Consider the following 12522-nt stretch of genomic DNA (forward strand, 5'->3'; position numbering starts at 1 on the left):
TCTCTGGGTGGTTGTGTGGGTTCAAACTTGACAAAAGCCCTGGGTGAGCCAGATAAAAAGCCTGGGGGACCCAACAGTTGCAGCCTCCCTGCCATGCTACCCCGTGTACCTTCCAAGCCTGCCCTGTGACCGGGCGCTTGTCCCCTTCACAAGGGCCCACGCTACATACCTGCACAATCTCTAGCATCTCTGCTTTGCTGATGTAGCCGTTCCCGTCCAAGTCGTACATGCTGAAGGCCCACTTGAGCTTCTGCTCCAGCTTGCCCCTCGATGTCACGCTCAGGGCTATGATGAACTCTCTAAAGTCTATCGTCCCATCTCCGTTGGCGTCGAAGGTGCGGAACACGTGCTCCGCAAATTTCGAAGCGTCCCCGTAAGGGAAAAAGTTCCCGTAGATTTTCTTAAACTCTTCCATGGACAAATGTCCGCTGGGGCAGTCTCTCAAGAAGCCTTTGTACCACTCCTGGATCTCGTGCTCCGTGAAGTCGGTGCTCTCCAGCAGGTCCTGCATGACCTCCGGCCGCAGCTTGCTGTTCTGCTTGCCCATCTCGGCAGTGCGAGTTCAACTGCAGAGAGACACGAGAAGACAGGTGGATTCTAGAGCGTTCTTTAGGGGTGCACTCCACACCTTGTGATGGTTGCTTTGGGAAAAAGGAAAAGAAAGCAAACACTACACTGTCTAGGTTTTTCCAAAATAGCTGTTGGCCAAAGAAAATGGTGGAAAGACAGACTGGTAGAAGGTATTTAGCAAAAAATACAACTGACTGGGAAACTGGTGTTTCTTCTATTCAGAGCTAACCTGAGAGCAGGAGGGGAGGGGGAGGCGGAGGAGAAGAGAGACAGAATGAATTAACTGTTGACTTAGTTACGGTCTATCAGTTTGTAAGAGGCAGACACTGGATATCAAAAGGCTAGAAGGGGGCCAGCACCACGGCTCACTTGGCTAATCCTCTGCCTGTGGCGACAGCACCCCGGGTTCTAGTCCCGGTCGGGGTGCCGGATTCTGTCCCAGTTGCTCCTCTTCCTGTCCAGCTCTCTGCTGTGGCCTGGGAAGGCAGTGGAGGATGGCCCAAGTGCTTGGGCCCTGCACCCGCATGGGAGACCAGGAGGAAGAACCTGGCTCCTGGCTTTGGATTGGCGCTGCGTGCCAGCCGTAGTGGCCATTTGGTGGGTGAACCAATGGAAAAGAAAGACCTTTCTCTCTAACTCTGCCTGTACAAAAAAAAAAAAAAAAAAAAAAAAAAAGGCTAAAAGGATGAGCGTTTGGCCCAATAGCTAAGACACCTTCATATTGGAGTGCCTGGATTCACGTCCAGGCTCCGCTTCCAGCTCCAGCTTCCTGCTAACACATACCCTGGGAGGTTGCGAAGGATGGCTCCAGTAGGTGTGTCCCTGCCACTCACGTGGGACACATGAATTAAGTTCCTGGTTCCTGGCTTCAGTTTTGCCCCCATCTGGCTATTGCAGACTTTAGAGGTGTGAACCACTGAATGGATGTGTACTCGCCCTCTCTGTATCCACCTTTCAAATACAAATAAACAAACATTTGAATAATAGGCTTGGTTTTAACTTGTAATCCAAGTACTAACAGGGAGAATTAAAGGAGAGGCAAAGGAAGAGTGAGACCAAGAAGTGATTTAGCATGTTTTGTTGCTGGACTATTTCCAAGAAAAAGGCTTCTTGGTACTTTCTGAATATCATAACCATACAGGAAGGAAAACAGGAGAAGCTCTATCTAAGAGCACTAAACACGATCAAGCCAATTCAGTTATTTAAATCCACAGCATAAATCACTGCCATCATTAGGTTTTAGATGAAAAAGAGGATGTTTCATAAAGTTGTTTATGTCTCAGTATTGGGCTTATGAAACAGGCCAAGCTTTCCTTCTTAAAATGCAAATAACCTGGTATTTTCTTATCCTAACAGTAGCACACATCCCTAGGAAAATAGTAAAACAACTCAGTGACGCATCAAGAAAAGAGCCAACATCTGTTGAAACTCTCAAATAGATAAATCATGGTTAGCATCTGAGTGTGAGTTCTTCCAGGTCTTTTGTATGCATGCTTACTGAAATAGGCTATTAATATACAGACAGTCCATACTGTGTGGCTTTTTAAAAATAAATCTATATATTTGAGAGGGAGGAAGGGAGAGAGGTAGAAGGGGAGAGATAGAGACAGAGACAGAGCGAGAGATTGATTCCTATCTGCTGATTACTCTCCAAATGTCTGCAACACCCAGGCCAGGAGCCCAGGAACTGAATCCCAGTCTCCCAACTGACTGTGACTTGAGCCATCACTGCTGCCTCCAAGGGTCTGCAGCAGTGGAAAACTAGAGTAAGGAGCAGGAGCTTGGAATCAGACCCCAGTACTCCAACTTATTGACTTTTAAAAAAATTTTCTTGGTTTATTATATATTTCATTTTTTAAATAATTTTTCCTCCAAAGAAACCTTTTATTTAAGGAATACAAACTTCATGCATTTCATAAGTCCAACTTTAGGAATATAGTGGTTCTTCCCACCATACCTGCCCTCCCACCCCCCACCCCCCACCCCCAGTTCCCAGTCCCATTCTCCACTAAGATCCATTTTGGATTAAGTTTATACACAGAAGACCAACTCTAAGTAAAGAGTTCAACAATTTGCATGAAAAAAAAATCTGTTCAACAGTAGAGACAAGGGCTATTCATAGTCATTGCATCTCAAAGTTAATTTCACTTTTATAGAAATTTAATTTTAAAGAAGTACCCAAGAATGATACATCTTTTATGAGCATTTAGACATAACTATCACTTATGAGACATCAGACCATCCTCCACTTAATACATTAAAAGAAAGTAAGCCCTTGAGAATGAATTTTATCATTAATTAAGGAAGCACCTAAGAAAACAAGCAATGGAGTTAGACACTTAGGCATAACTAAGAGTTATAAGAATATTCTCCACTTAATACACTAAAATGAAATAAATCTTTTAGAACAAGTTTTACTGTTAACTCTCATAATACAACTCTTTGAGGACAGAGGTCCTGAATGGGGAGTTAGTGCACAGTGACTCTTGTTAATTTAACAACTAGCACTCTTATGTATGACATCAGTGATCACCCAAGGCTCTTGACATGAGCTGCCAAGGCTATGGAAACCTTTTGAATGCACAAACTCCAAATCAGTATTTAGACAAGGCCATAAGCACAGTGGAAGTTCTTTCTTCCTTTCAGAGAAAAAGTACCTCCTTCTCTGATGACCACTTCTTTTCACTGGGGTCTCACCCACTGAGGTCCTTCATGTTGGACATTTTTTTGCTACAATGTCTTGGCTTTCCATGCCTGAAATGCGCTCATGGGCTTTTCAGCCAGACCAGAATATCTTAAGGGCTGATTTTTGAGGTCAGAGTGCTATTTAAAGTGACTGTTACTCTATAAGTCCGTTGTGTGGACTGCTTCCCATGTTGGAGCATTCACTCCTTTTTAATGACTTTTTGATTTTATGATGCTGTGAAAGCCATACACATTCAGTGGGAACCGTACTGTGAATTCTGAAATACGATCTTTTCTGGGGCTGGCAACATGAAGCACCATCCTCTCTCCTGATGTTGAGCAGAGGCAGCAGCTGTGACTTGCAGTCAGCCTCACGGTCACCAGGGGAAACCACAGCCCTCCACAGTGGACTGTGTTGCGAAGCTGTGACATCCAGGTTGGGTGCATTCATTATATTCTCATTTAGGATAGTTTCACCTTCCAGGGGTTAATCAGGACATAACACTGTCATAAGGTGAGACACACCTGCACATCTCATTCTGTTTACACTTTAAAAACACTTATGCTTACACTTTTGTTATCTATTGTTTAACTTAACATAGGGCGGCAATTAAGGGCAACTCTTATCAGGAGTGGAAATATCTATCACCACCTTCTTTCGATTCATAGGGGCACTCAGTGTCCACCATGCTTACTATGGTGCTGTGGGTGCCAGGAGTAAGACATGGTTCCTCCTTCCCTAAGGGACACTCAGTTGTGTGTGTACAGTAATGGCAGTGGCAGTGCAGGGACATTACGAGAGAAATCCCTCCTATGGAGCCAGAGGAGTGGACGGTGAGTGCAGAGAGACTAACTAGAAAGGTGGCCCAAGCCAAAGGGGACAGGGGTGCCATCAGTGACTGGCAAAGCAGCTGCTGTTTGACCTGAGCTCCTAGTTCTGAAGTCTTATGCTTTCAGCACGGTCAAGACAAGTCCCTTCTCATAAAGTGTCTCTGCGCTCGTATTTTCAATTTTTGAATGTGCATTTATCTGCTCATGTCTGCCTCCCTCTTACTGCACCATTACCCCTCCAGGCAGGGTCTCCATGGAGGTTGCTTTGTCTCTCCAGGACCCTCCTAGAGGCATTTGGTGGATGATTGAGGAAAGAAACAACTGAAAAATGACTGATAGAAAGGCAACTACAATATGCAAATATGGAATAGCCATCTTGGAAAAGCAGGCTCTTTGCCCCAAGGAGGAGGGCATTAGCACACTGAAGCCTACCCTGTAGTTAAGACTTGGTTGTAGCCGGCGCCGCAGCTCACTAGGCTAATCCTCCGCCTTGTGGCGCCAGTCAGGGCGATGGATTCTGTCCTGGTTGCCCCTCTTCCAGGCCAGCTCTCTGCTGTGGCCAGGGAGTGCAGTGGAGGATGGCCCAAGTGCTTGGGCCCTGCACCCCATGGGAGACCAGGATAAGTACCTGGCTCCTGCCATCGAATCAGCGCGGTGTGCCGGCCGCAGTGCGCCGGCCGTGGTGGCCATTGGAGGGTGAACCAATGGCAAAAGGAAGACCTTTCTCTCTGTCTCTCTCTCACTGTCCACTCTGCATGTCAAAAAAAAAAAAAAAAAAAAAAAGACTTGGTCGTAGCATTTTTCATATGCGGACTGCATCACCTGTCTGCTGTCCTCCCTAAGGAGATAGCCCACGGGGCAGTCTTGGGCTTTCAGACTTCTCAGAACACCCACAGCTGGGAAGTGCTGAGGAGTGAGTGAGCGAGCCAGATTCAATGACAAGTTTGAATGATTTTGGTTTCTGAGTTCTGCATTGGAGGCAGAATCTGGTTCTGCTCTTGCTCATGAGGGCCTTCAAGTTCATGGAAAGAGTAAGCATTTGGCGTGGCTATTTCAAGCCACTGCTTGGGATGCCTGCATCCCACATTGGAGTGCCTCGTTCAATGCAGGTTATTCCACTTGGCGTCCAGCTAATAGTATGCTCTGGGAGACAGCAGGTGATAGTCTGAGCACTTGAGTTCCTTCCACCCACACTGGAGACCTGGATTGAGTTCCAGGCTCCTGGCTTTTGCCTGGCCCAACCCCAATTATTGTAGGCATCTGGCGGAGTGAATCAGCAGATGGAAGACTATGTGTCTTTGCCTTTCAAAGAAAGAGTTTTTAAAAAAGCTTATGGAAAACACATTATGAAAAGCTTGTTTAAGTTTCAAAAACCTTTTGCACAAAAATAAGCCTATCTTTTAATTCCATTTAAAAGAAGATTTCTTTCTTTGAAAAGCAGAGTTAGAGAGAGAGACCTTCCATTTGCTGATTCACTCCCCATATAGCCACAATGGCCGGGGCTGGGCCAGCTGAAGCCAGGAGCTTCACTTGGTCACATATGGGTTCAGGGGCCCAAGCACTTTGGCCATCTTCTGCTGTTTTCCCAGACACATTAGCAGGGAGCTGGATCAGAAGTGGAGCAACTAGGGCTTGAACTGGTGCCCATTTGGGATGCAGGAGTTGCAGGTGGCGGTTTAACTCACTATGTCACAAGGCTGGGCCCTTGCTTCCATTTTCCAGAAACTTTTTGAAGTAGCCTAGTAAACAGTCATCCCAGAAATACAGAGAACAAGCTGCCCTCCTGCCGGCATGGTCAGCAGCTACAGTAATCTTGATGCAGAACCATGCAAATACTTCTCACAGAAGAGTCAAATTAAACACTAACTACAAAATGCAGCAAAGACAATGCCTAAACTGAACCTTCCTCATGTGCATCTTATCTTCCCCAGAGGAAAAAGACAGGGAAGCCAGAGAGGCTGGTTTGTATTTGAATTTTAAAAGTGTCCCTCAGTGGCTAAGCTGGCAATTTGCCCATGGCCAGCATTCAGAACCTTGAGGTCATACATAATGCAGAAGTTTACAGTGAGTGGAATTTACAAGGAATTCCGAGCCTTCCCTTTGGGGAGGGCTTTAGAACACAGCTCTTTGGAGCGGCCTTCAATCAGATTGCCAATGCACAAAAATCACTGTGTCTGGCCTTGGTGGTGGGGGGAGGGGGAGATTGCCGTTTTGAGATTTAAATCTACTCTCAAAGAATGATTGGTTTCTCTGCATGTGTACAGCACCATGTCTTTGAAACCAAACTTCAGTTCCTTCCCCAAGGTTTAAAAAGTACTTCTCCTTTATTAGCTGTGTTTGCCTTAGAAAGTCTCCCACCAAGACTGATCCATGTGGAGCGATTTGTCAGTAAACAGTAATTAAACCACACTTACAGAATCATTAGCGCAGAAAGACCAAAACACAAACAAGGCAGAAGAGCCTGGGATAAGGGATGTGGGAAGCAAGTGTTTGCCATGTAGTCCAGGATTTGTTTCAGGAAGCAACTGCCAACGCTTTGCTAAGCACTGTGCCTGAACACGAGACCCCATCTGGACTCGAGAAAATCTCGAGAGACGTATGATAGGGGTTCGTGCCTGTGGTGGGGGTAGCGGCAGGGCAGTGGGGCTGGAAGAGGAGAGGAGGGGAGGAATTGGTGGGGGGAGACAGAGAATCGCCCCATACTACCTTTTCCTTCAAGAAAACAGGAACTGAAGGAAGGCAGCAGTGAATCATGTCAAGGAAATGCTACACTAATTAGCACGCAACAGAAATACTGGCCTGGAGTCGGCGCCGCGGCTCACTTGGCTAATCCTCCGCCTGCAGCACTGGTACTCCAGGTTCTAGTCCCAGTCGGGGCTCCAGATTCTGTCCCGGTTGCCCCTCTTCCAGGCCAGCTCTCTGCTGTGGCCCGGGAGTGCAGTGGAGGATGGCCCAAGTGCTTGGGCCCTGCACCCCATGGGAGACCAGGAGGAGGCACCTGGCTCCTGGCTTTGAATCCATGCAGTGCCCTGGCTGTGGCGGCCATGGCGGCCATTTGGGGGGTGAACCAATGGAAGGAAGACCTTTCTGTCTCTCTCGCTCTCTCTCTAACTCTGCCTGTCAAAAAAAAAAAAAAAAAAAAAAAAAAAAAGAAATACTGGTCTGGAGACAAAAGTTGCACCTCAGGTCAAATCTTTTTCATTACTCCATTCGGTTATTAAAACATTGACCTTGTGCCAGTAAGACATAGCATAGAAAAGCTCAGGACACAGAACAAAACACTTGGGTTCAAAGCCCAGCTCTACTGTTTACTTGCTGCTGAGTAATTGCTTGAATTTGGTGCACCTGTTTTTTCATCTGGACAGTGAGTTCAATAATATGGATTCGGGGCTGGGGCTGGCACTGTGGCACACCGGGTTAAACCACCATCTACGTACTGGCATCCCATATGAACACCAGTTCAAGTCTTGGCCACTCCACTTCTGATCCAGCTCCCTGCTGATGCACCTGGGAAAAGCAATGGAAGATGGCCCAAGGCTTTGGGCCCTTGCATCCACTTGGGAGACCCCAGAGGAAGCTCCTGGCTCCTGGCTTTGGCCCAGCCCAGCCTTGGCTAATGTGTCCATTTGGGGAAGAGACCCAGTAACTCTACCTTTCAAATAAATAAATCTTTAAAATAATACAGATTCATATCTCATTGATTTGACATGAGAATTAAAAGATCTAACTATATATATGAAACTCCAGCACTGAGTCAGGCCAGGCTCCATGGTAAATGAAAACAGCAGGTTATTCTTGCTGGCTGTGGTTTGCTCCCCAAAGTTTGCATGCTAGGAGCTTGGTGGCTGGCACGGTGACATGGAGATGGTGGAACCTCTGAGGGGTGGGGCCTCACGAGAGGTAGTGAGGTCACAGGTACTCTGGTCTCACAAATGGATTCATGCTGTCACAGGTGAGTGGGTCTGGTCTCATAGGAGTGGCTTACTTCTTGTTGCAAGGGGAGTTGCTGCCGTGGCAGAGTGAGCCTGGCCCCTCCCTGGCCTCCTGCATCCCATCTTGCCCTCTCACATGCACTCCTGCTGTGATGCCAAGGTCACGTTGTGTCGTAAGAAGGCCCTCTCCAGGGGCCTCACCAGAAGCCTATGTAGGGCTTTCAGCTTCCCAAATCGTGAATAAATCTCTTTTCTGTATAAAGAAAGTGAGCCGGCCCCAGGCATTTTGTTATGACAACACAAGGACGGATGAATCCAATGGCCCCTGATATGCTATTCCTTTGAATCTTCACCGTAACCCTACGTGACAGGCAGGGCAGGCTTTTCCATTTGATATACAAAGAGGGGAAAACTCGGAGAGGTTCAAGGACTTGTTCCAAGTCACACACCTTGTGAATGACAGCATCAAACCATGAGCTTGGCTTGCTGCGTGCTTGTCCACTGGTTCTGCCGCTTTGCCCTACAAGCTCCACGAACAAAGCACATATGGAAATGCCAAGTTCCGTAAAAGTCAGAAAAACATATACAAGTGGGGCCAGATAACCTCCTGGTGGAACATGTTCCTTCCACATAGAGGTAACAAGTGCCTACCAGGAGTGAGGCTCCACTCGAGGCACTGGGCATTCACAAGGAAACACCAGGCAAACATCCCTACAGTCATGGAGCTTACAATCCGGCAGTAAAGGGCATATGTAAAAGCAAGTAACCAAGAGAGATGTTAGGTGGGCATGTGCCACACAGAAAAGAACAGGGGGCTGGCGAATGCCAGGGTGGTTTGTTGGGCACATACATTTAACAAAAGCATCCAGGGAAGGTCCCATTGAGAGAGTTATAATGAAAAAGACCAGAGAAAGTGACAGCGGGTGGAGTCATGGAGTCAGCTGGGAAGAGAGTACTCCAGGCAGCAAGAATGGCCAATGGGAAGGGTCTACCTGGAACTGTGCAGTGATGTAGGGTGTGACTAACTGGAGTAGAGGGCGTGGCAGAGTGAAGGAGATGAGGTTCTATGGTCACGGGAGGCTAGATGGTGCGGACCTGGAGGTGATCACAGAACTTGCATTTTCACTCCACGTGAGACAGAGCCACTGCTGGGATTTCAGCCGAGAAGTAATAAGGGATTTAGGTTCTACCAGGATCGCTCTGGCTGCTGCGTGGGAAAAGGCAGAGGCAGCTAAGTTAGGAGACCTTGCAATGATTCAGGCAAGAGACGCTGGTGGCAGGAGCCATGGGGGAGCTGCGGAGGAGGGGACGAGGGGTTGGATTCTGGATACCACTGGAAGGTAGAATCAGCAGGACTGGGTGGTGGTTCAGATGAAGCATGTGGGGAAAACAAAAACAAAAACCAAGAGCAATGCAGCCTGGCTCCAGGGTGTTGTCCTGAGCAAGGGGAAGGATGAAGTTGACATCTACAGAAATGGAGAAAACGCAGGGGAAGCAGGGCTGGGGCTGAGGCAGAGATGTGGGCATCAATGCTCAGTTGTACACTTGTGAATTCTGAGATTCTAGTTAGAACACAACTGGAGATGTCCCCCAGGTGGCTGGATTTCTAGGTCTAAAATTAGAGCGAAAGGTCCAGGGAGTTATCAGTAGACAAACAGTGCTATAGCCAAAGACTGGCTGAGAGCCCCAGGAAAGCATGGAGTGTGGATGGACTCCTCAATCACTGTGACATTGAGACTCAGAGATAAGAGTGAGCCAGTAAAGGAGAGGGAAGGAGAGGTCAGCGGTTAGGGACAGAGGCTGAGACCATGCCTTTGTCAAGACTGTGCCCTTTCTGCCCAGCTAAAGACTGAGCATTGAGGGGCCGGCGCTGTGGCCCAGGGGGTTAAGCCATTGTCTGCAGTGCCAGCAGCCTGTATGGGTGCTGGTTTGAGTCCTGGCTGCTCCACTTCTGATCCAGCTCCCTGCTAGTGTGCCTGGGAAAGCAATAGAAGATGGCCCAAATACTTGGGCCCCTGAACCCACATGGGAGACCCAGAGAAAGCTCTTGGTTTTGGCCTGGCCCGGCCCTGGCCATTGTGGCCATTTGGAGATAAGAACTAACAGATGGAAGATCTCTCTCTCTCCTTCTCTAACTCTGCCTTTTAAATAAATAAATAATCTTTAAAAAATAGACTGCATATGGAAAGTGCTCAATACCATGCAACAAATAAGAATTACAGCTTTTCATGCCCTCTCTGAATCTTGTGATCGCTCCTTCACCCCATCCTGCCCCCTCTCGCCCCATCTCAGTAAGACACCTGCTTCCCCCCAGCTGCTCACTCTGAACCTAAGGGCTCCTCAGATGCCTTCCGGTTTTATTCCATTAGCATGTGGTGTTCATTCTGTCTCAAGTCCATTCACTTCTCACCATTGCCATGGTCACCACCTCAATCCAAACTCCTATGAGCTCCTTCCTGGTCTTCTACAACACCCTCTTCCCACAGCCCCACTTTTTACTCTGGCCTTCTCTCCCTTACTACCTCTATCCCAACCTACTCTCCACTTAGCCTCCCAGAGTGACCTGTCAAGACACCAACCAGGGGCAGGCATTTGGCCTAGTGGTTGAGTTACCAGTTGGGATGCCTGTATCCCAGACTGAGTGCCTAGGTTCAAGCTCCAGTTTTGCCCTTGACTTCTGCTGCCTGTCCATGTGCATGCTGGGAATCAGCAGGTGATGGCTCAAGTTCTTGCCTCCCTGCCACCCAAATGGGAGAACTAGATTAAGTTTCTGGCTCTTGGCTTTGCCTGGCCTAGCCCCATTTGTTATAGAAATTTGGGGAGAGCACCAGCAGATGGAAGCTCTCTATGTTTCTAAAAATATTGAATGAGAAGAACTTTAAAACTCACAAGTCATACCATGATTCCTCTGATTGAAGATCTACAAAGGCTCCCACACTTGCAATCAGGTCCAGGCTCTTCCCTTTCGTCCATGAGACTCTGTGTGAACCGCTCTCTGACTTCTCCCTCAGGGCCCCTTCTGCTGCAGGGACCCTAGCCTCCTACAAGTTCCATCTCTTACCTTTTAAGGGCTTCTGCACTCCTTATGTGCACACACACCTATCCTATCAAGCATCAGCGTCCTATTATTCATGGTTTACTCTGAGAAGGACAATGTTTCCCAACTTCTTGGGGACCATTTCCAGTCTCCCAGGGTTCAGTTAATAAATCCGAGGTTATGACTGACCACAGATGGCAACGGAAATATATACAAGAGAAAATACCAAATCACCAATGAAGTACGACCAGGCATCTAAAATATGAAGTCAATTTTCAATTGACAAAGAAATAGCGAGTAACAACGACACACAGGGAAAGGCAATGGCGGTGAGTGAATGATTTTTGGAATCCCTGTGCCTCCTGTTTCATATTTTGTGTCTGTGGAGGAAACCATCTGAACCACTGCATTGCTGTGATTCCTCATAAGATTCTGGAAACTTGGACTTACTTCCTCAGAGCCCAGAGTTAGATTTTCCAGGAAAAGTCCACAACTTACCCTGGACAGCCTGGTGAACTCGGGAGAAAAGTCTCAATGCAAATGACACCAAAGTCTCCTAAAACGGAATTGACAAGATGCTAACAGCTGAATCAAGTTTGGCTGCAATAGGGAACGCGGGCCCTACAGTGGATCCAGACAGGTTCATTACAATGGTTGCCTAATTTGGGGCAGTGTAACTTGTCCACTAAAAGCTGCTCTGAATTTTCAACCAATGCAAAGTCTAAATGATGAAAACATAACTAGAGGGGACCGGTGCTGTGGTGCTGTAGGTTAATTCTCTGCCAGAAGCAACAGCCTCCCACATGGGCGCTGGTTCAATCCTAGCTGCTCCTCTTCTGATCCAGCTTTCTGCTATGGCCTGGGAAAGCAGCAGTGGCCTTGGGGAGCGAACCAGCAGATGGGAGATCTTTTTCCCTCTCTGTTTCTCCCCCTCAATGTCTATAACTCTACCTCTCAAATTAAAAAAAAAAAAATAGTTTAAAAAAAAAAAGAAAGAAAACGTAACTAGAAAAGGGTTCTTCAAATGTAAGGAAGGAAATTATGAAATGTACGTATAGAGAGGAGTGAGCATTCATTTATCATGGCTTAGACACCAGGGATTTTAACCCCCTGAATTTTACCAGTGGCCAACACCCTACACTGTCACTTCTAGGTCAGCTGTCTTTGATTCTCACTGTCACAAAATCATGAGTCAAGAGCACACTGCTTCAGAGTGTCTCTGCAATGGGAATTTGGAAAGAGACTGTACCCACAAACGGACATATAAGGTGACTTCGAAGACTCAGTGGAAAATGAAACTAAAATATAAGTTCACTTTTGTACAAAAATTTTGAAACCTATGCATAGTGTTTCAAAACACAAACTTTTTGAAACCACTTGTATGCACAGATTTCAAACTTTTTTTTTGCATCAAACAAGCGTCTGGGGCACACATTTAGGCAGTAGTTAAGACTCTATGTGGGATGC

The 12522-nt window shown here is 47.1% G+C and overlaps 1 protein-coding gene across 5 annotated transcripts in view; it reads right to left on the reverse strand.

Annotated features, from left to right (window-relative positions):
• Nucleotides 1–12522, reverse strand: part of NCALD (neurocalcin delta) — a 432942-nt gene that overhangs the window by 25135 nt on the left and 395285 nt on the right. For all 5 annotated transcript variants that reach the window (XM_008255798.4, XM_070075374.1, XM_051843966.2 and 2 more), the window contains one exon: nucleotides 170–566. In XM_008255798.4, the coding sequence (XP_008254020.1) occupies nucleotides 170–547 (378 nt within the window). In that variant the 5' untranslated portion in view covers nucleotides 548–566. The remainder of the gene's footprint in view (nucleotides 1–169; nucleotides 567–12522) is intronic.

This window comes from Oryctolagus cuniculus, chromosome 6 (genome assembly GCF_964237555.1).
Source record: "Oryctolagus cuniculus chromosome 6, mOryCun1.1, whole genome shotgun sequence".
In the NCBI taxonomy this organism is placed as follows: Eukaryota; Metazoa; Chordata; class Mammalia; order Lagomorpha; family Leporidae; genus Oryctolagus; species Oryctolagus cuniculus.